This window comes from Alosa sapidissima, chromosome 13 (assembly GCF_018492685.1).
Source record: "Alosa sapidissima isolate fAloSap1 chromosome 13, fAloSap1.pri, whole genome shotgun sequence".
In the NCBI taxonomy this organism is placed as follows: domain Eukaryota; kingdom Metazoa; phylum Chordata; class Actinopteri; order Clupeiformes; family Clupeidae; genus Alosa; species Alosa sapidissima.
In genome coordinates this window covers 11680298-11703728 of record NC_055969.1, presented here as the reverse complement: position 1 = coordinate 11703728, position 23431 = coordinate 11680298, and the positions used below count along the sequence as shown (strand labels likewise).

Below are 23431 nucleotides of genomic sequence, written 5' to 3'. Positions count from 1 at the left end.
ATAAAAAAATAATTTATTCATTCCTCCCAAGATGTAACTGTCATTGTAAGACATACAGCAAACACCTAGTAAGATACTGTAAATTTCATTGAACTACAACTTTCATCGAAATAGACCTACAGTAAACACCTTTTGTACTGTTTTCTCCACCAAATAGGCAATACAGTACTTTGTCTAAATGTGCATTAGATCCATACTTGCAAATAGCAACACAGAACAGACATCTTTTATGTATACAGTTTTTCTCGATCGTTTTGATACCTGTGTCAACTCTGACATCACATTCTCAAAACAGTTAACACCTGTGTCTGAACAAAAGCACTCTGGACAAAATGACACATTTTGCATGCAAAAGGATGTTACTCTCTCAAAACACTTAAAACATGCAGCAAAAGCAAATCTTGCCTTCAAACACTACAACTTGTTGCCAATTCAAAAACACTCTTTAATCAATCATTACACACTGGGCAACAAAATGCAAAATCTAGTTCTCAAAATTAGCATTTTTGCTATGTCTGTTTCATTACTTTCTCATTTTTCTGGTATCAGAAAAAAACTCTGAAAAGACAAAATGTACTGAATAAAAAAACAAATTATTCATTCCTCCCAAGATGTAACTGTCATTGACATGTAAGACATACAGCAAACACCTAGCAAGATACTGTAAATTTCATTGAACTACAACTTTCATCGAAATAGACATACAGTAAAGACCTTTTGTACTGTTTTCTCCACCAAATAGGCAATACAGTACTTTGTCTAAATGTGCATTAGATCCATACTTGCAAATAGCAACACAGAAAAGACATCTCTTATGTAGAATGAATGATTACTGATTGAAGAATTGTGCAAAGGAGTTTCACACAGGTGTATCAGAAATTCAGACTTATGCAAGGAATCTATACCACCTGTGAAAAGATGTTTTCCTTTTGTTTACAGTTTTTCTCAGTCGCTTTGGTGCTTTTTTCAGATCAGAATGAAAATTCTCATAACTATTAGTTCAACCTCCACAACATTTAGTCATTTGTGCACATCATAGTAGCAATTTCTCCTTCCTCTGAACAAATTGCAAATACTTTTGGACATGTATCAGTTGCTTTCATACAATTCTCTGCTGTTTTTTAACATTATCATTTGCTTATGTCATGTCAGTCAAAATGAACTATACTTATGAATGCTGAATAGTCGTTCCCAATAAAACTAATAGTCTTCATTTCATTGCTTGAGTCATTACATACAAAATTGTTGAACTAGTTATCAAATTCTGTCACAGTGCTGTAGAATTGCAAAGAGCATACAGTAAAAATGTATGCATTCAGTGTCTTGTACTCACTTACTCACCTAACTACAGCAATGTGTAACTTTACTGTAGTTTTCAAATGGCTGTACAAGTACTGTATAGTGCTGTCTTGAGCATGTTCAGGTAGTGTCACTGAGTTCTGATCTTTTTTTTGCATTGGAAAACACTGAGAGAACTGTCATAATGAAAACATGACAAAGCCATTTGACTATCTTGTTCATAAACGATGGTGTCAAGACTCATTTTGATGACACTGACAGTTTCATTGACATGAATACCTGCTTTTGAGGAATGGACTATCCATTTTGAGCAAGTGACGTGCTTTTGCAGGTCATCCACTAGGTTTTGCAGTTTGCACTAATTGTTTTGAGAATTGCACTAACTTCTGTGCAAATGTTAATAGTGATGTGAGAAAAGCACCAAAGCGACTGAGAAAAACTATAACATGGGAAAACCAATAGAGTTTGGGGCTTTTGAATGACACCTGTGTTAACTGTTTTGCAAAAGGGTGTGAGAAATGTGTGAACCCAATGAAAATGTGTGAACACATTCGCAAGAGATGACTTCTGCTGTGCAAAGAAAGTAGTCATGAAGACCAAGTGGGTTCTAGTTTACTTAAGCAGGTAAAAGCAATTGAGAAAAACTGTAATGAATGATTGCTGATTGAAGAATTGTGCAAAGGAGTTTCACACAGGTGTATCAGAGATTCAGACTTATGCAAGGAATCTATACCACCTGTGAAAAGATGTTTTCCTTTTGTTTAGCATGGGGAAACCAATAGAGTTTGGGGCTTTTGAATGACACCTGTGTTAACTGTTTTGCAAAAGGGTGTGAGAAATGTGTGAACCCAATGAAAATGTGTGAACACATTCGCAAGAGATTACTTCTGCTGTGCAAAGAAAGTAGTCATGAAGACCAAGTGGGTTCTAGTTTACTTAAGCAGGTAAAAGCAATCGAGAAAAACTGTAATTGTGGCCACTTTATGGATGATATGTGCATTACAGTGCAGAATGTGTTTTGAGAATGAGAATGTGTTTAGAGTTTTGCTGAAAAGTGTATGTGAGATCTGCAAACTGTGTTTTACCATGTGAAATGGTTTAAGGTATTGACAACAGACTGAACAATTAGTTAAACGAGTTCAGGCAACTAAGAACTTTGTTCAGCCAATGGGTTTTTAGTGTTTTAGCAATTGGGAAAAACTGTAAACACAACACTTCCAGTCTCTAGTCAACATATCTTCAGTCTCATTTTACCACTATGAGTTATTATATGGAAATGGAAGCATAGATAGATAGATAGATAGATAGACAGACATTTTCAACACCTCTCTGGAGCAAGCAGTCATCCCATCACTTTTCAAAACTGCCACCATCATACCCGTGCCAAAGAAATCATCACCATCATGCTTCAATGACTACCGTCCTGTAGCACTCACACCCATAATCATGAAGTGCTTCGAACGGCTAGTCATGTCACACATCAAAGCCACCCTACCCCCCACCCTGGACCCCTTCCAGTTTGCATACCGAGCCAAACGATCCACGGAGGATGCAATCTGCTCTGCCCTCCATCCAGCCCTCACCCACTTAGACAATAAAGACTCATATGTGAGAATGCTGTTCATAGACTTCAGTTCAGCATTCAATACCATAATACCACAACAACTCATCAGCAAACTGGACAAGCTAGGATTCAGTACCTCCCTCTGCAACTGGCTGCTGGACTTCCTGTTGCAGAGACCACAAGCAGTACGTGTCGGGGACAACACCTCAAGCACTCTGACCCTGAGCACGGGGGCCCCTCAAGGGTGTGTGCTCAGCCCCCTGCTCTTCACACTGCTAACACATGACTGTACACCCACTCACAGCTCCAACCATCTGGTGAAGTTTGCGGACGACACAACACTGGTGGGCCTCATCACTAAGGGCGATGAGGCTCACTACAGAGAAGAAGTAGACCTGCTGGCTAAATGGTGCAAAGACAACAACCTCCTGCTAAATGTCAGCAAGACCAAGGAGATTGTTGTCAACTTTCAGAGAGGCCACAAACAACTGCCACCACTGTCCATCGACGGAGATGCTGTGGAGAGAGTGAGCAGCACAAAATTTCTGGGGGTGCACATCAGCGACGACCTCTCCTGGACCACCAACACAGCATCACTGGCGAAGAAAGCCCAGCAGCGCCTCTACTTCTTGCGCAAATTAAAGAAGGCAAGTGCCACGCCTCCCGTCATGACTACATTCTACAGAGGGACCATCGAGAGCATCGTCTCCAGCAGCATCACAGTGTGGGGCGGAAGCTGCACAGATCAGAACAGGAAGACCCTCCAGCGCACTGTTAACACAGCTAAGAGGATCATTGGAGCACCACTCCCCTCCCTGCAGGACATTTACACCACCCGCCTCACCCGCAAAGCACTAATGATTGTCAAGGATACAACCCACCCTGCACACAAACTGTTCAGCCTCCTGCCCTCTGGAAAGCGGTACAGGAGCCTCCGCTCCCGCACCACCAGACTGGCAAGTAGCTTCATCCACCAAGCAATCAGGATGCTGAACACTCTACCCACTCTCCCATCACTGACAGCCCCCCCCACCCACCAGCCAGCCAGGAACCTAGGAAACTAGGATCCTGTCTACCCTAACCCCCCCCCCCCAACACCGCCCTGTGGAACTGCACTGTGACTGCGCAGCCTAACGTGTTGCTGCTTCACATCAAGCCTGATATACTTGAAATTACTGCATACTGCATATCAATGTAAATATACAGGTCACACAAGCACAAGTTTAAACTTCATGTAACTGTTAAGACTATATAAATATACAACACAACTACCTCTATGTTTTATATATATATGTCCTATATATCTATTTTGATACATACATGTTCTATATTTCATTCTTGCACTTTAATTTAATGTTTATTGTCTATGGCTATGTCTATAGTATGTCTATGTCTGTATTTAAAGTATGTCTATGTCTGCATGGGAAAGTAAGAAACGAAATTTCAATTCTTTGTATGACCAGTGCATGTAAAGAAATTGACAATAAAAGCCGACTTGACTTGACTTGAGATAGATAGATACTTTATTGATCCAGGGGAAATTCAAGCAGAAAAAGTAATTAGAGTATATAATATAAAAACACAACTAAGCAATAAGGACAGTAGAAGATAAAGAATATACTAAATATACTAAAATACAAATTATACTAACTAACACTTAATCTAAATCAATTCTAAAAACAGTATCCACATAGTGGTGATTAATCAATCAGAGGCGCTTGCAATGACTTAGGCAGGGACTGAGCCTGTGATTCTCTGTGCATAGTAAGGTAAGGTAAGGTGCTCTGTGTGAGTGAGTGTCATGGTGATAGTGCAATGGTGATAGTGGTCACGGTGATAGTGCAAATGAGTAAGTCCAACAGTGCAACAATGCAGAAATAAAGTCTATATATCTATATATTTAACTATTTAAAGAAAAGGTATAAGTGTGGCCACAGTTCGGCTGTGGCATGGAGGGAGGGGTTATGAATATGTGCTAATATAGCACGCAAACAGTGAGGCAGAAAGACTATGCAGAGAAGTCTATCTCTCCTCTTCCCTTAAGTGAAGCATTGAACAGTTCAATGGCCCTGGGGACAAATGACTTTCTCAGTCTGTCTGTTGTGCAAGTGTAACAGATGCCAGCTAGCTTAGCTGTGCTTGTGGAACGTTGGTAAACCTCACTCCCCGACGCCTCAAGAGTGCTGCTGGCATGCGAGTCAGTAGCCTGGGCTATTGGCTCAATTGTTAGTGCGCTCGCCTCCCGATCCGAGGTGCTGCTGTTCGCGGGTTCGAGTCTGGGCGTGTGCAGGGCTGAATTGCGCAGGTTCAACACAACGCAGGTTACACAAGGCAGTGATCGAAGTCTCCAGCTGATCAGGCTCTTCTGCTTAACAATAGTGCTGTGGAGTGGGTGACACTCATTGTCCAAGATGTTGACCAGTTTTTTCAGGGTCCTTTCGTCAGATAGTGAAGTGATGCACTTTAGTTCAGCTCCCACTACAGAGCCAGCTTTCCTTACCATACCTTACCAAGTAGGCATTCAAGTAGGCCTAACGTGTGACAATAACCACTGACTGAACCACAAGTTCAGATGAACTCTGTTGGACTGTAGCGCATGTACAGTATCTGAGGGCACAGGCCTATATTTTCATCCCCCTGTTCTGCACTATAGTTTCATGGGCAACCAGCCCAGACATGCCAAACATGTTTGAACCCTTCTGCCTATTCATCACAAGCATCCTTTGATTGATAATAGCCTTCAGACTGCAAAGATGTACTTAGTGCATACATATGTTTATGACCATTGTCTTTGGGGAATCTTTGACAATAGCATGAGTTGATATGCAATAAATCATTATAAAAGTAGAGGCATTGATTTAGTAAATTTGTGAGTTGAGTGAGAAACAAGCAGAAATATCAGGCTTCTTATTTTATTATTATTCAGCATAAGGACACTGTCTGGATTATGCTTGCAGGCGCACTTTTATGCTTCATGCATTCCAGTTGTAAAAAATCAAGCATGTCTATCAAGCAAACAACTGCCTGTCTTACAGGGACTTGTTACAGCTATGTTTCTCCTTTAATACAAAACTGGGAAAATGTGTGTGTATAGACAGTTGTATGTTGGGACAACAATATTGCCCCATTGCTTCAAACAGGAGTAATATGTAATATGAAGAAAGCGGAAAACACCAAAAGTAATTTAGAAATATGTTAGTGGCAGCATAATGATATATATAGTAATAAAACATTTACTTACACGTGTGCGTGCATGGTTACCGAATAATGGTCTTTACCTGCAAACAAGACTTAGGAGTGTGATGATGACTACAGTATATGGACACATTTAAATAGCATACCAATTAGGGGATATATTGAAGCACCATTAATCAAAGCAAGGTCAAGCATGCTATACAAAACAGGTAGGCCTATGTAAATAAATGTTTATTTGAACGTGCAAGGTTACTCCACTTACCTGCCAGTCTTGACAATAAATGAAGTGCTGTGCAGTGTCTGCAAGGTAGAGGTCAAATGTTTCTACAATGAACAACACACTGGACTTAGCTTCGACATATAAGGCGAAACAACTCTTCCTTTGCCTGCTCACTTGTTCTACTTACACACTCGAAACACCAACGTGGCTGTTCGGTAGGAACCAACTGGGCATTGTTATCATTAATTGACTGGCGAGGATTGGCAGTGGGCAAATCCCGACAGGGGCGGGGCAAATTCCATAGCTGACACCACTCCGTGACGGAACGGGCAGGTATACTTTTTTATCTGATGAAGCTGCTGCCCTATTGACTTTAGAGATAAATGGGTCTCTGTTTGGGCTGTGGATTAAGACCGAAGATGTCCCGAATACCCCGGATTTGCAACTAAATGGAAGGAAACCCGTCTGCCGCCGGAAAATATGGATAATTCTGTTGACTTTTGGAGAAGTATTCTGTGGTGGTGGAGGGGTTTCCCTCTGCTCCTCTTCATCGTCAGTCAAGCAATTGCAGGTATTTTTTTTTTTTTTTTAACAAAGACGCAAGTATAGTTGCAATAACACCGATCTGTGTTAGTCTACTTTGTAGCCAATTCGATGTATTCTTTATTGTGTTCCAGTGTTCCAGTCCATCGTGTCTTAACTTAGCATGGGACAAGTGTAGCCCAAACTGGAAATTATTTCTTTCAGTGCAATTAAAATGATTGTATAGGAGGGAGTTCACCACTCCTGTGTGTGGATGGTCTGCAATGCAACAGTTATTTGTGATCATAATCAGCTTAATAATAATCCAATTATTAAGACAGCATAGTGTCACAGAGGAGACAAAGACCTGTAGGCTATATTAAAGAGTTTAGGCTAAATATGTGTCAGTAGGTTGCCTGTTGTGCATCATGATATAACTATATTGCTGGTCGTGTGGCATTTCAATTTTACCTTGAATGTGTTGGTAGACTGGCTGCCTGTGCTGTGGTCAAATTAATGTGTTTTGTTGTTTTGTTCAGCAAACAGGTTTAATGTTTAATTCTGTAAATGTTCCATCTACCAGGTGCATTCTACACATTTTGGTTATAGCAAATAGTTCTATTTTTCACATTCCAAATGTATAGGCCAGTTTTCACCTTATTCTGTAGATGTTATCTAGGCCTGATTGTAATTGTCACATCAGACCACACACCAACTGCTCCAGAGAGAGATGAATGGCTCGCCCATACCAGCTGACCCACTGCGCTTAAAAGGAGTTCAGTGCATTAACATTCATTAATTGAATTCAGATAAACCATTAAGGGTTGCAGACATCATGGTTCTGAACCCAAATCCTGGTGCAATCGCCAGAGGCCTCTCGGCCAGTTGAGTTTGAACTACTGCCAAAGAGCTGATTAGAATGGTTAGTGCTCATCGGAAGAATTAAGGGGAATTATTTGTTTGTTTAAGTTTCACATGCCATGGTCATATATAAGAGGGTACCTCCAAAACAAAATTTACAGACTGTAAAGACCTTAATGTAACTGGATATGCCATGCTTCCGCGTTTCAGCTTTCTAAGTTGTATGTATAACTGAAACCAGAGGACATGGCCCACTTAGAGTTTGTAAATTATGTGCCCTATTTAACCTACTGTTGCGAGGCCAGGTTGGTTGGAATATCATATACACTTAATCAGACAACAGAGGTTATTGAATAAAAATGTGATGATTCTTTTTTTGCAGTGGAACAGAAAATCTATGTAAATGCCCATACTAACCACACTCAAGAGTTCAGATGATGTTTGGGATAATGAATTAAAATATTTTTTGCAACATAATTTGATTTGGAAGGGGGCAGATTTAATCTATACTCCTCTGTATCCAGCTCTAATCTTCTTTCTGGACTGTGGACCATTAAACTCAGATTAGAGAAAGTCTGAGACTTTTTAATGCAGTTCAAGAGATGCAATTAGGCATTGATCTTAAAAAACTGTAGAATGGGGCTCTCCTAGTAAATGAGAAAATGGCCTCATTATGGCCAACAGATAATAGTTTTCTTAATTAGCGGTATATATAATGTTTTGTTTTGGAATGGGCATATTAGATAGACCCCTTTTATGTGTCGTGCCATATGGGGAGAGATTATTTATTGCAGATTATGCTGTTGACTAGCAAGCCTAGTTCACTCCCAGTGACCAGTGTACAAGTATGCCATTTAATGGACTAGGCAGAGACAGATGGACTACTTAACTGATAAATGGAATAATGTCTGTTCAAGCCTGCTGATGGTAGGCATGTGTACACAACAGAAATTAAATGCTGTAGACAAGGGCTATTGATCTTGTGACTGTTCTCTAGTACTCTGCCGTGATTTAGGCCACCCTTTTCACCTGAACTTTGCCACATATTTATGTTGTTATAAGTCCAAAGAAGGTGTCAGTTTTACTAGATGTTAAGCTCCAATAGCATTCCACCCTGAAATGGCATGCCACGGTATTTTTCTTGTGCATGGTACAGTACATATTTCAAACCATTATAATTAAAATGTAATAAACTGATCGTGTGGGAATGTTGCAGTCTGGATGCTTCATGTTCAGTTTTCCTCCACATGTCACACCACACTATATCATGTTCAGATTATCCATTGAAGAGGTTTCTAAAGACTTATTCATATGGTTTATAAATGCACTCATATTGCTGTTTACAGCCTCATTCTACGGTGATGGCTTTGTCTTGCTGAAGACTGTGGAGTCGTCCGTCCGCACAACGCTTCATGTCCGCTTCCGTACCTCCACCAGTAGTGGGGTTCTCTTCCTGGCTGCTGGAGATACCGACTTCTGCCTTGTGGAACTTCAGTCTGGACGAATTCAGGTGATGATTTGTGATGCCTTTGTTTCACCTCAGATTTTATAATTTAACAATGAGACATACTACATAATCCTTAACAGTAATGAGCTTTTACTGTTACAAATGGGTCAATCTTATTGTGCTCAGCTGATGTTCGAGTTATGCCTTGTCTGCGTTGCCAGAAGTACAATGAAATAGTATTCTTCCACTTCCTCTCTTGGCACTATTTGTAGTGCATTCCTGACAAATAATACAGACGGTTAAATATTTGCCTACTCCATGAGGAGATGACTTGAAATCACTTCTGTGTGCACAGTTGAACTGATAGTCTGTCTGCCATATATATCCCATATCCTTGGAAGTAGTTATTATGCAGAGAGTGCCTTAGGGTAACAACTAGAAGCAGGTGATCCTTTGTTACTGCTCGAAAAAAAGTCACTGACATCTTCAAAACAAGCCCCTTCATGATTTTCTGAAGGGAAGATATTGCACTCCAGCATTTCACACCAATACACATAAAGTATGTGCCGTCAGTCAATCTTCAGAGTATGGCGCATCTTCCTCCTTAGATATGGGCTACATTTGTGATTATTATCACTTGCCACAGTGTATTCTAATGTCTCTCTCTCTCTCTCTCTCTCTCTCTCTCACACACACACACACACACACACACACACACACACACACACACACACACACACACACACACACACACACACACTAATAGCTCATCATTCTCATTGTTTTCATTTTACATATGATCTTTCCTTACTAACAAACTTGTTCACTGTGTACGCGAGTCAGATTTTAATGTTTTGAAAGACTTGTTGTCTTTTAAATGTGTCTCTTTTATATATGTCCACAGGTGTCGATGAATCTGGGATCTGGCGTCCGCAATCTTCGCTCCGAGAAAGGAGTTCAGCTGAACGACCTGGTCTGGCACACCATGGAGATCCAGCAGGACCAGCACAACGTCGCGCTGACCGTCGACAAACATTCCCACTCCAGCCTGCGGATGCCAGGGCCAGACCTGGAGCTGAGTGTCCAGGACGGTCTCTTCGTGGGAGGCCTGGGAGGCCTGGAGAAGCCTTACCTCTCCACGGAAAGGACGCTCGTAGGTTTCCGAGGCTGCTTGGATGAAGTGCTGTTCAACCAACACAACCTGCTCTCCTCCCTCCGGCCATACTCGGGCTATAAAAGAGTTCACGAGGTGTCACTTGGGTGCAGCCCAGTGTTCTCTGCCAGCGCCGATGACCCCATACACTTCTTCAGCTCCAGGGCCTATATCTCCCTCCCAACGTGGGACGTGCCCCAAGAGGGGGTTTTCGAGTGTGAGCTTCACCGCTCAGCCAAAAATGGGATTATCCTCTACAGTTCTGCTAGCAAAGGTCACTACATTGGCATTGAACTGCAAGATGGCCATGTGGTTGCAATGATTGGTGCACAAGCCACTAAGACTGAGCTTCGATCCCCATTGCCAGTTAGTGAACATGACTGGCATCAAGTGAAGCTGCACTTATCCACACTGAGCTTCCACTTGGTTGTGGGCACAGACATGCAGAACTCTAGTTTGGGTACGCACACCAATGCCCTCCAGCTCAGTGGGCCTCTTTTCATCGGTGGCGTTGATGGTGATACCCGTGCACAGGCCAGAAAGAAGGGGCTGCAGTCTCTGTCAGGGAAACAAATTGGAGGAGGATCGCTCAGAGGATGTCTGAAAGGGATTAGAGTCAACGCGCAAAAGATGGGCTTGCCAAATGCTCTGGTAACAAAGGATGTTTCTGTTGGCTGTGAGACTGAGGGAACATTTGACTCAATGACCACACCCGAGCCAATCTTCCCCACCTCATGGAATCAATCTGGAGTGGACTGTAAGAGGGGACAAAGCTTCATGGTTCTTGAGAACCTGATCGTTCCTGAGGGGGGCCGGGCTCCCTTGGGATTTCGCCATGTCAAGATGAACCTGGAGTTACGGAGCTTAGGAATCCATCAGTCCCAGATCATGTTCCGTGTCGAGGAGCAGCCAGTTCATGGACAGCTGAGGCTGGACGTTGACCCAGACCAGGAGGAGCACACCTTCAGCCTCCTGGACCTTTGGCATGGCCGGGTTATGTACGTCCATGGAGGATCAGAGGACCGGGCGGACTTCTTCATATTTTCGGTGTTCAGCAGCAGTAAGAGACAAATACCACCCTGCATGAGGGGGAACAAGCTTCATCGGTTCAACATCAGCATCACGCCCAGCAATGATGCTCCTGAACTTAGCCTTCCAGAAGGAAGCCTCTTTGTCCTGCTGGAACTGTCTAAACGGCAACTGACCACTGACATGTTACGGGTTATAGACCCTGACAGCAACTCCACAGACCTGAAATTTACATTACTTGGCAATCTAAAGACAGATGCTGGCTTTCTAGAAATTGAAGATAACCCTGGACAGCCAATTAGGAACTTTTCTTACCTAAATTTGGAGCAAGGAGAGGTTTATTATGTCCACACGGGCGTGAAGAACTCTAGAATGGCTCTCAGGGTGAGTGATGGGGACACGGTAAGTAACACGGTGGTGCTCAGAGTTATGGCTGTCCCGCTGGAATATAGAGTTGTGAACAATACAGGTGTGGAGGTGACTCAAGGTGGATGGGCCATCCTCAGCTCCAAGCACCTGGCGATCCAAGTGAACGTCGCTAAGCAAGTGATGGAGGTACGCTATGATGTTGTGGAGCCGCCTCAGTACGGAGAACTTCAGAGGCTGCATTCAAGTGGAGAGTGGAAAAACACGTGCATATTTTCACAGAAGCTTCTAGAAAAGGACCGGATCAGGTACATCAGCACATACCTGGGCTCCCATCCCGGCAATGTGACGGACAGCTTTAGATTTCGGGTCACTATCGACTCCATGACGACTGAGGAAATGCTGTTCCCTATTGTAGTCCAGGGGATTCACTACAAAGTCATTAAGAGCAAAATGCAGGTGGATGGTGAAAGCGGGGTGACGCTGACACCCCAAGACTTACGGGCAGTGGCCAAGGGTATGAAAATCTTAGAAAGTGAGCTGTACTTTTTGTTGCTGTCATTACCAAAGAAAGGAAACCTGTTACTTGACAATAAACTGCTGAGGATCAACTCCACTTTCAGCCAGAAAAACATTTCTGATCTGAAACTGCACTATGAGATGGTGAGCACTCCATCTGCCGACACAAGGGACTCATTCACTTTTCTAGTGTTTTCCAAATATTCTTATTCAGGGAACCATGACTTCAGATTTATGATCAAGGCACGGAACATCGCTTTAACAAACCTTGGGCTTAATTTGATGGAAGGGGAAAGTAAAGTCATCACCAAAGATAAGTTGTTTTCTGAGACCCTCACCTCCAGTGAAGTGCACTATAAAGTCACCAGCGGTCCCAAACATGGGATGTTAAAGAAAATCAACCTTTCAAATTCCACAAGCAATTATGAAAACATTTTACAGTTCACAAATCAGGACATCCTAGACGGTCGGCTCATGTATGCCCATGACGACAGTGAAACCACTTATGATGAATTCATTTTCCTTGCCTCTGTGCCTTCAACTAAAGATGAAGATATTGTAAAGGGAACTTTCAAGATATCCATTGAGTTAGTCAATGACGAAAAACCTGTCCGTGTGGTTGATAAAGTCTTCCATGTGGTAAAGAATGGCCAGAGAATCCTAACGTTGGAGGATTTGTGTTACCACGATGCTGATTCTGACTTTGACGATGGGCAGTTGGTCTACACTAGACGGGGGATTCCCATGGGTGATATTGTCTTGGTGAATGACACTTCACATAAGCTGTATCAGTTCCGCCAGAAGGATTTGGAGGAGAAGATCATTTTATTTGTCCACAACGGGGCGAGCTATGGTCGTTTTGTCCTCTTTGTATCAGATGGAAGGCACTACTCATCCACCATCTTGGAGGTCATGGCTCAGAACCCATACCTTAAAGTGGGAACCAACACAGGACTGATGGTACAGAAGGGAAAGGAAGTAGTCTTGACCTCAGCAAACTTCAGCATCAGCAGCAATATGGACATTCGAGAAGATCAGGAAGTGGGCTTTGACCTCTTCCTTCCCCCACGTCACGGGAGTCTCATGTGCAATGGAACAGGGAAGAAGACATTTACTCGGCAAGACATCAATGCTGGGCATGTGATATATCGACACAATGATGGCATGAATCTTTTGGACTTCTTTAATTTCACCATCAGGGTAAAAAAGCTGAAGCTAGATGCAAGTGTTGTCCTGAAAGTGTTCCTTGAGAGCCACCAGGAGCCCCCAAAAATCATTCAGAACAACCCCATTGTGGTGGAAGAAAAGAAACCTGTGAAAATCAGACAGAAAGATCTTGAGGTTAGTTCATTAATTTTCTACTGTTGTGTCAGATTTTCAGACTTGGGCCAGAATTTAAGTCTGCATATCTTGTCCACAACGTAACAAAAATCCACCATTATAAGTGCTGAAGTCAAAAACGTATCCCCAGAAAGTAGGCACATATATCTGGCAGAGTTCCATGCAAAATCTGTTGAATGTCTCCAGAGCGCATTGCACGATCGCACTCCCGAACAATAGTCGAACACCATTATTTATACCCCTCCTTAGATGCTGACACAACACCTGGCAACTCCAAACCCACAGGTGGCGTTATGAAAGGATCGTTGTTCGGTCTCATCAGTTCAGAGGTTTTCACAAAGTTCAGCGGTTTATACAGCGATCACAGGTCACACATGGGTTACATAGCGTTCGCTCGTTTGCCCTCTCACTGGCTGTTTTGAGTAGAGCCCGCCTCTGATGACGTCTTTATCTTAGCAACTGCAAGGCCGAGCATGTTTTTTTCAAACGGGCTTCGCTCGGACACACAGAGTGACACATAGAGACAATGGGATACAGAGCGCACATGGAGAACAACTCTGGTTGAATAGCTTCAGTATGTTATTAGTTAAACTTGTTATTTAAAAATGTTATAAAAGGAAGTTAAGAATAACCTCAGTGTTTTACTTGATTACCATTGAGGTTCTATAAATACATGTTTTACTGTTTCAATACTCTTTCTCTCATCATGATGTTTACAAACCATAGTAATAATTTATACCATACTACATGACAACTTCATTCTGAAGATGTGCAATGCAATATACATTCAGATGGATCAGTGGTGAAACACTAGCCATACTTGGTCTCAGTACAAAAATATATTCAGGTTGATATATCAAAGGGGCCCTCTCCCACAACTCTCCCTCTCCCAAGGGGCACTCTCTAAATGAGTCTGATTGGAGGCTGATACAGTATAATTTGGGGGGCTGATATATTGGATATGATATATCGACTGCCCCTGTTGTGTCCTTGAGCAAGGTGCTTAAGCCTAAGTTGCTCCACAAAGACTGGCCCTGTAATAAGTTATGCCTGTAAGTCGCTTTTGAGTAAAGTAAATAGAAAAACAAATAAATAATCTCTTTAACGTAGAACATAATTTGCTGTTGTATGCAATGTAAACGTGAAAGGTATGGACAACCTAAACATATTTTTTGCTGCTGTGTCTGCAGGTGACCCACAAGGACAGCACACCCTCCGAGATTGTGTATTCAGTGAAGAAGGCCCCCTCCCATGGCTTCCTGCGCAGATCCGCAGGAAAGGACAAACCATATCAGGGGACAATGGAGAAGCCCATTCAGAGCTTCTCCCAGCAGGACATCAATGACGGACTCGTCCAGTACGTCCACGTGGGCTCAGACCACACATCTGACACCTTCCTATTAGACGTCAGTAATGGGCTGACGGAGGTCAGTGACATCATGGTCACCATGGATGTCATTCTTCAGTACATTCCGCTGGAGGTCACCAGTATAACCCTGAAAGAGGGGTCGTCCAGGGCCCTTACCAAGAATGTCATGCAAGTCACCAACCGCCAATTTTTAGGGCTCAATTTCTTTTACCAGGTGACCGAAGAGCCACGCAATGGCCGTATTGAGAATTCACGGTTCCCAGGAGTTTCTATCCCTGTTTTCTCTAGATTACAGGTGATTTCTCTCAAATCATTCAAATATAAACTTTGTCATACATCACATGTGCATTCTCTGCATGGCAATAAACGTTGTCATACTTTGTGCTATTTGGAATTAGACCTCATAACTTTACCCTGACTAAATCATGTCTGTAACCTTTTAAATCATTCAAAAGTTATGAATTTGTTGGATCCCACTCAAATTTCCACTCCATTTCCAGAGATATAACTCCCTGTGCTTTTAATGCTATTCTGAATATTTTTGCACAGGCCGAGCAAGGCTTCATTCATTATGTCCATGATGGGAGTGAGTCTCTAGCTGATAGTTTTACCCTGATTGCCAACGACACAGTCCTCAGGAGGTACAGCTTGCCCTGTGTTGTGTTTGTTAACGTGACCCCTGTTAACGATGAAATTCCGACTATCACAGTAAACAGGATTCTAAAGGTGAGCTTTCTTTTATGCCCTATAGATAAGAGCATAACAGTTTGTCCATACTGGTGCCATTTATGTTATGGAATCTTTTTGATAAGTCACCAAGGAAAAAATACATTTGTTTGACATTCTTGAGTAAATCATGGAAATTGTATTTTTGCTCTGTGAGCCATACCATTGACTGTCACTGTCAAGATTGCCAAGGTGATGTCATTATTATGTCATTATTCTCCACAGCTGTTCCTTCTTTAGTGTGGTGAGAAGGAATAAATTTTGCATAAATAAGGTTAGATAGAAAGCCTATTCAGACATGCCATGTTGTCTAGTATAAAGCCAAATATGTCAAATTACTGGAGCATATCCAGTTAACCATATCTGGAGATCCCTTTCTATGTAAACAGTGAAAAATGCTGACCTTTTCCACAAAATGATACTCTGAGATCCAACCATATTAAAAAGCAACATGTCTGTCACATTTTGCTCAAATGCAAATTCAGTGCACTTTGTAACCACCAGGGGGCACATGTGGAAATTGGTATCATCCCCAAATCACAGCTGCTTGCTCATTTGAATTTAGACTAAACTTACAGAGAAAACTATTTTAGCACATGTTTGATTGCAATGACTAGGGTGATTCTCTCTCTCTCTCTCTCTCTCTCTCTCTCTCTCTCTCTCTCTCTCTCTCTCTCTCTCTCTCTCTCTCTCTCTCTCTCTTCCTTCCTGTCTTTGTCCCTGTTCCTCAGGTGTGGGTTGGCTCTGTCACAGAAATTACAGTGGATGACCTCAACGCTGAGGACAAAGACTCTACTCCAGAGCAACTGGAGTTCATTGTGACCCCTCCCACTAATGGTCATCTGGCCCTGAAAAATGCCCCCTCAAGACCCATCCTGAACTTTACACAGGCACACATCTTGACCAACCAGCTCGTGTTTGTCCACAGTGGTCCGTTCACACTTTATATCTTATCAGTAGAGCCAATAATGGGCAAATATAAATGATAATGGGATGATTGAATAATGATGATTGTATCATTGTGTTGTTTCTTGTAGGTGCTGAGGTCTGAGCAACAGTAACTTGGATTTGCCATTCTCTTTTAGGTGCTCTGTCTGGTGGATTTCACTTCCAAGTCAACGATGGGCTGAATTTTGCTGAAAGAGAGACTTTTTCCACTGGGGCGCGTACTCTTGTTCTTAACCTGGAGAGGAACTTGATCCTGAAGGTTTTCCCAGGTAAACTGACCATTCAAACCTCTCCGCTTACTGTCATAATAAGCATATCTTTATTTTATGGTGGCCAATGGTTACGGTTTATGGTTATATGGTTAGCACCATAAAAATAACATATGATCCTTTCATCACACTAATATCAAGGGCTCTATCTACGCAATCAAAACGGATGGTCAGAGGCACAAAGTTTACAGACATTAAAGGCGTGTCTAGTCCATATTCACTAATTTAATGGCGTTATTTTGTGATCAAATGCTGGGCGCCGGGTGCAAAAGGGTTGTTCTTATGTTTCTTAATCAGTCATGGGTGTATTTGGGCGTAACATCCTTTAAACCAATGAGAATGACATCTGTCATTCCCTTTAACAGCAAGCAGGGCAACTTAAAACAGCGCACTGGTATTTTGATAGTCAGTGGCGCATTTGAAGGAATCTGTTTGCACGCAAGACCATATGGAACAGGGATTCCACTAAACCTTGCTTCACTAAAACCTGTTTGTGACAAGCAGAGTAAAGCCTATATGCATCTGCACTCGCCTATTATTTGAACTCGTAGGCAAAGTGAAACTAACTTCACCGTGGTCTCATAGTCAATGACAAAACAGTTCTACACAGTTACAATTACTTACTCTATTGACTGACAAGGAGTTACCATTTAAAACATAGCCTGAAAAAAGTCAAACTTACCCCAATAAAGTTTGAATGACTGAATAAAAATCCTAAGGCTATTTATCCTGCAGAGGAGTCGCTGCTTACATCTCGTGACAGTGCGTCTTCCGCTGTGCTTTATATAAACGCCTTTCCCTATAGACCAGGTTTTTGTTGGTCAGTGGCGTAATGATTTTTAGTGGGTGTAAGATAACGATTTTTGGATCAGAAAACCACACCTCATTATAAGTATATATACTCTTTTGATTTGAAATTTGGTCTCTGCATTTCCGTGAATTAGTGAAACACACTCAGCACACAGTGAACACACAGTAAGGTGAAGCACACACTAATCCCGGCGCAGTGAGCTGCGTGCAACAACAGCAGCACTCGGGGAGCAGTGAGGGGTTAGGTGCCTTGCTCAAGGGCACTTCAGCCGTGCCTACTGGTCGGGGTTTGAACCGGCAACCCTCCGGTTACAGGCCCGAAGCGCTAACCAGTAGGCCACGGCTGCCCAAATGCAGACTAATGTTCTTGCTGTTTGAATTCTAGCGATATCCTAACTGATTACAGAGTAAACTGTGAGTTATGGCACTTATCAAATGTAAATTAAAGGAAATTCTACTCTACATCTACTTATAGATGCAATCTACTCTGGCAGTCTGTACTGGGACTGTTTATACTTTGGCCTGAACCACTGTGTTTGTTTACTATTTACATAGCCAGGACGATGCGTGATGTTTCAGTGGACTGGAAACATTAGACAACTAGCAGACTGGGAGGAGCAATTTGCTGAATTTCACAAAAAGTGTATGGGATTTGCATTGTGGACTGTGCTTTTAAGAGACTTCAGAGGGTGAAATACTAACCACATTCAGCAACTAAATTGCTGTTTCTAAGGAATTAGCACAGATAATGGGATCACTTCAACATCAGCCTCTTTTCCCCCTACACACAGGCACTTTGAAGGCCATTACTGATGATAATTTGTTGGTGGTGACCAATGACTTCAGTGACATCACTGGGAACCGTGCCATCATCTTCACAGTGATTCATCCACCAAAGCTGGGCCGATTGGTCAGGCTGGCTGAAGATAACGTTACAGAGGAAATCTCGTCCTTTACTCAAAACATGGTATGTGTGTGTTTGTGTGTGTGTGTGTTGTATATGTTCACTTGTGGATGTGTAATGTATGTTTTTGTGGAGAGCAGTTTTTGGTCATTATTACATTGTATTAAGAGACAGAAATATCACTTGTACGGCTAATCATACCAGCTGGTTTTAATTTTTGTGAGACATGCTATGCTACACCACAGCTAATTCAGCTAAAGGCCTTTGGCAGTGTCTAAAACGCATCAGCCCAGTTCTGTTATCTGACATATTGACCTTGCCAAATCTGGAGTGCTGTGCTGTGTGAGTGTGTGGAGCCATGGCCATGCCTGTGTGAGGTGTATAGTAAGCAGTGACATGAACAGCAGTTCCGGTTTGATAACACCCTTAAATATAATTATTCGACTGACCTTTAAACCTTGTGCCCATTATTATATTACCCTGTTGTCATGTTTGCAGGTGAATGAAGGGGAAATCCGATATGAGCAAACTGACACTGATGCTGCTGGTTGGGCTGCCAAAGACTCCTTCTCTTTTACTGTTCATTCTTCTCCATCCTCTCTTCCACCACATACTTTCACCATAGACATCTCATATGACAATGCAGGTCCAGAGCAAGGAAGTATTCTTCTCGCTAACACTGGTATGTCTGATCAAAGAGCACATCGGCCATGTAAAATAGACATTAAAATATGCTACTTCTCTACATTATGAACCAACACTGTCCTTGTTTGACATTCAGGTGCTGTAGTGGCAGAAGGTGGGAAGGTTGTGATAGACAAGTCCAAACTGGACGCCTCGAACTTGATGAAGAAGGTTAAGACACCAGGGAACCACACTTATGAGGTGTGGTACAGAGTGACATCTCTACCCAGCTATGGAGTAATTTCTCTGGGAGACCAGAACTTGACAAATGAGAAAGCTGACTTCTCCCAGAACACCATTGACCAGGATGGGATAACATACATACACGACGATTCAGAGAACCATTATGACTATTTCTCCTTTGATGTTTGGTTGAATCAGAACAGTACGAATGTCCAGCGACCCCAGGTGCGGAATGAGATTGTGTCTGAGTCCTTCAGCATCACTATAACACCTGTCAATGACCAACCACCTGTGATTAAGACACTGGCTCCTCTTCTGAAGGTGGCCCATGGAGACACAGTCACCTTAACTCCTGAAAACCTCCATGTGGAGGATCCAGACACCCTACCAGAGGACATTCATTATACAGTACTGAGCAAGCCTGACAATGGCTTCCTGGTCTTGAGGAACAGACAAAATGAAACGGTTCTAGCTTTCACCCAGGGAGATGTGAACAATGCACAAGTTTACTTCGTCCAAGATGGAGAACTCGCCCCCGGAGTGTACAACTTCAGTGTGACCGATGGAGTGCACCAACCATTGCACACGCTCCTAAGAGTGGAGGTAGAGCCGGGCACCATAACCTTAGTAAACAACACAGGCCTCACACTCAGGCAGGGGCAGACCATAGTTGAGTTGACCTCTAAGCATCTGGCTGCCAGAACTAATAAGAGAAGTGCAAACATTAATTACCAAGTAACACAGCAGCCACTTTATGGCAGCATTCACAAAGATAGCGAACAGGTGGTACAGTTTGACCAGGAGGACCTGCGATTAGCAAAACTGTCCTACCATATGACTGAGCTGACTTCACCTCAGGACAGCTTTGAGTTTATTGTCTCTGCTGGTGAGGTCAACTTGACGGCTGAGAGGGTCAACATTACAGTCAGTCCGCTGATCCGAATGAGGCACCATGTGCGCATTCCAAGTGGCATTGCGGTGAAGCTGAGGAGGAACGTAATAGACGCTAGTGAGTTGGCGGCCTTAAGTCGCAGCGACCCATTTTTTGAGATAATCTCACCTCCAAAGCACGGCAGGCTGGTAAAGTTTGGTCAGAAGTCTTTGGTTGTGAAGTCTTTCACTTTTCAGGATGTGGTCCAAGGCAGGGTGGCCATTGAGGAAAGCGCAAACATAACCAGCCTTGAAGGCAACTTGACTCTTAGTAACATGACCAAAATTCACCATCTAAAGGATTCCTTTGAGTTTCTTCTGAAGGCCAAAAATGTCCAACCAGCCCGAGGTGAATTCATGTTCACCGTTGTGCCATACAATCCTTTGACGGGAATGCCTGTCATCACAGATGACTCTTCGGATACTACTCAGTCACCGTTACTCAACAACACTATCCATTCTGGATCTTCACTGCAACCACGCTCTGGCAGGGAACACCAGGATTCACTGAGACCACATAAGCACAAACACAAACACAAAGCACGGAATCGTTCAGGAGGTCACAGCAACCATGGCAAGCCTGCTGTCTCCAACACATCCAAAACTACGTCTGGAAAACAGCCCATAACGCTCCAGAACATCCCCGTGTGGGTCGAGTCCATGCCAAGGCCTGCGTCTGACCCGCTCCTGATCATCCTGCCCTTCCTCGCTTGCCTCTTCCTCATCGTCATCCTCATCATACTGATCCTGGTCTTCCGGCAACGCCGGGAGAAGCGAGCTCGGCACAACATGATCCAGGAGATGTCGGCGGTGAGGCAGACGGATGAACAACCACCGCCGAGAAGCCCTTGCCTGGGCACTCCAGAGAGGAGCCTTGCTGTTCCGTCGGTGGTCGTCACGCCTGTGAGATGTCCGGACAACCCCGTGCTGGACGGGGTGCATGGAGATGCAATCGTGGCTGGCATGAGCCCCCTCGAGACTCCTTACATTCTCTGCGCTTGGACTCCTGTGACTCCAATGGAGCCTGAGATCATTATAGAGGAGCAAGCCAATGCTCCCACACTTGGACAAAGTCAGTACTGGGTTTGACCAGTTTGGATTCAAAGAGTCCAAGTACCTCAGCTTGGAAGTAAACCCAGATGTGGGCTCTGGAGTTTCTTCCAAAGACTGCAACAGCCCTTGGTTTGACCCTGAGGACAACACATTTTTTCAACAAGAAATTGAATTCTCAAAAAGACCTTAAAAGCCATTGGGCTTTAGTTTGAATGAGTTCAGTTTTTTATAATTTCTTGCCAAAGAGTTTGATATTTCTTGCCCATGATACTTGTGTCTGTTCTAGTGCTAGTTTGTTTTCATGTGTGATGAAAAGAAATCTCAGCAACAGCACCTGAACTGTGGTCATACTTTAATGTTTTTATTCAGTGAGACCTTCCATATCTTTCTCACATACTAATTTTGTCTTATCTAAGATACTCCCATGATTTTAACCCATGCATGTGATTGAAGTGACTGGGGGTTATACTCTCTCACCCTAAGACTGCAATTGGTGTTCAAATCCACATTGTATTTCATAAAGCCCTATAGTGCAGTGTTTTATTTTCTATTGTTTTTTTTTCAAACAAAATAAATGCAGTTGTACTGTTGCCATACCCTCTGGGAGGATTGCTTCTGCTGTCTCATGGTTTAGGAATGTGAGGACCAATGCACTCGCCTAGTTTTACAAGACCAGACAAAACTATTGCATCGCACAATTTGTTATATGCATATATGAAGAAAACCTTATGGATTGTTTTGTGTGTGCTAAGTAATAAATTAATCGAACAGCTCTTTAATATTTATAAGGGATGGATGAGGCATTTCAGAAAACTTAAATCATAATCAGATTTTCCTAGAATTTTGGCACATACAGTACCAGCAATACTTGGGTATTTTCTTTGTTTCAAATTTGAAAGAGATCAGTCCTCAGAGAATAAGTGCAGAGGGTTAACAAGTTCAGTGTTAAAATCTATCATCTAAAACTATTGAAACATAATGTAATAAAACAACTGCACTGCCATAACCCAAGTTCAAATTGACACAGAATTTGTTGCAGGCTTATGTGTCGATGGTGTTGCCATGGTATTTGTGCATTTTTAAGTCAATCTACTCCCCAAGGTTTAACTTGAGTGTCAACACCCACCTCACCCAAAATCTGTTTTGTGTTCATCTGTTCCAGTTTCAGTTCAACTTTTAGTCTATCTTTATTTTCAAAATCATTCTTCCAAAGCACTCTGTATGTGTGTATGTGTCATGTGTATATACTGTATGTGTACATATGCCATCCCTGCCATTTCTGCTCCATGAGCCAAGATCAACCATGTCACTGTCATGTCATTTTAAATGTCATACATTTCTGTTATTATTAAAAAAACACTTGTTTAAAATCTATATTGTCTTGTCTACTTTGTTGTAGGCCCTATGGGAAATTACATTACTGACATCAGTCTGTCTTTTTTCAAATGATGCAGAAAAAACACAGAGGCCTGCTCCTCAGGGTGCCCTCTGCCCATAATCCTGTGCATTTCTGTAAAGGCAGAATACTGATGGGGCGTATGAAATGAATAGAGGGCTCCTGGTGCGGCCCTGGGCACAGTTCTAGCACTCTAATTCACCCGCTTGCTGCCTTCTCTGACTTAATGAGGCATTGTGATTGTAACACTAGAGGCCTATGTGAAGTGCGCCTGTACAACACCGCATCAGTTAAAGGTGCTTGACGGAGTTGGTTTGTGGAAATGTGTGCTGTCACATTTCATGTTAGTTCCTTCTCGAAATCAGCGAGCTGGAAAAGACAATTGAATTCAGCTACATTATGTTCCACATATTTGCATACACCTCACGCACTGCTAAACCTGTTGCTTTGCTTTTTGGCTTTTGTCTACTGTGCTACGTTAGGTTAAGAGTTCTCAGTAAACATGAAGCATATGCAGGCGAAGCCCTGCCTCAAAATCTGGCATATAAACAGTAAGATTAGTCATAGTTTTTTATATAACAAATGGCAATGTTTTTCAGATACCTGTTGCCATAGTAAAGGTTTGATTTGATCTGTGCTGGCC

General features: G+C 42.7%; 1 protein-coding gene across 1 annotated transcript; it reads left to right on the top strand.

Annotated features, from left to right (window-relative positions):
• Positions 1-6671: 6671 nt before the first annotated feature.
• Positions 6672-22694, top strand: LOC121680107 (chondroitin sulfate proteoglycan 4-like). Its single transcript, XM_042059303.1, has 10 exons — positions 6672-6849; positions 9008-9171; positions 10013-13516; positions 14707-15180; positions 15435-15611; positions 16343-16541; positions 16697-16828; positions 18430-18605; positions 19041-19224; positions 19324-22694. Exons 1-10 carry the CDS (start codon positions 6759-6761, stop codon positions 21426-21428), a joined length of 7206 nt encoding a protein of 2401 aa, XP_041915237.1. The 5' UTR covers positions 6672-6758; the 3' UTR covers positions 21429-22694.
• The last annotated feature ends 737 nt before the right edge of the window (positions 22695-23431 follow it).

What these genes read in the sequence shown, in the direction of transcription:
- LOC121680107 (XM_042059303.1), top strand. Translation starts at nt 6,759, where the DNA reads ATGGATAATTCTGTTGACTTTTGGAGAAGTATTCTGTGGTGGTGGAGG. An exon ending in TTCAGTCTGGACGAATTCAG is followed by an intron (nt 9,172 to 10,012) that starts GTGATGATTTGT and finishes ATATGTCCACAG; the next exon opens with GTGTCGATGAATCTGGGATC. An exon ending in TCAGACAGAAAGATCTTGAG is followed by an intron (nt 13,517 to 14,706) that starts GTTAGTTCATTA and finishes CTGTGTCTGCAG; the next exon opens with GTGACCCACAAGGACAGCAC.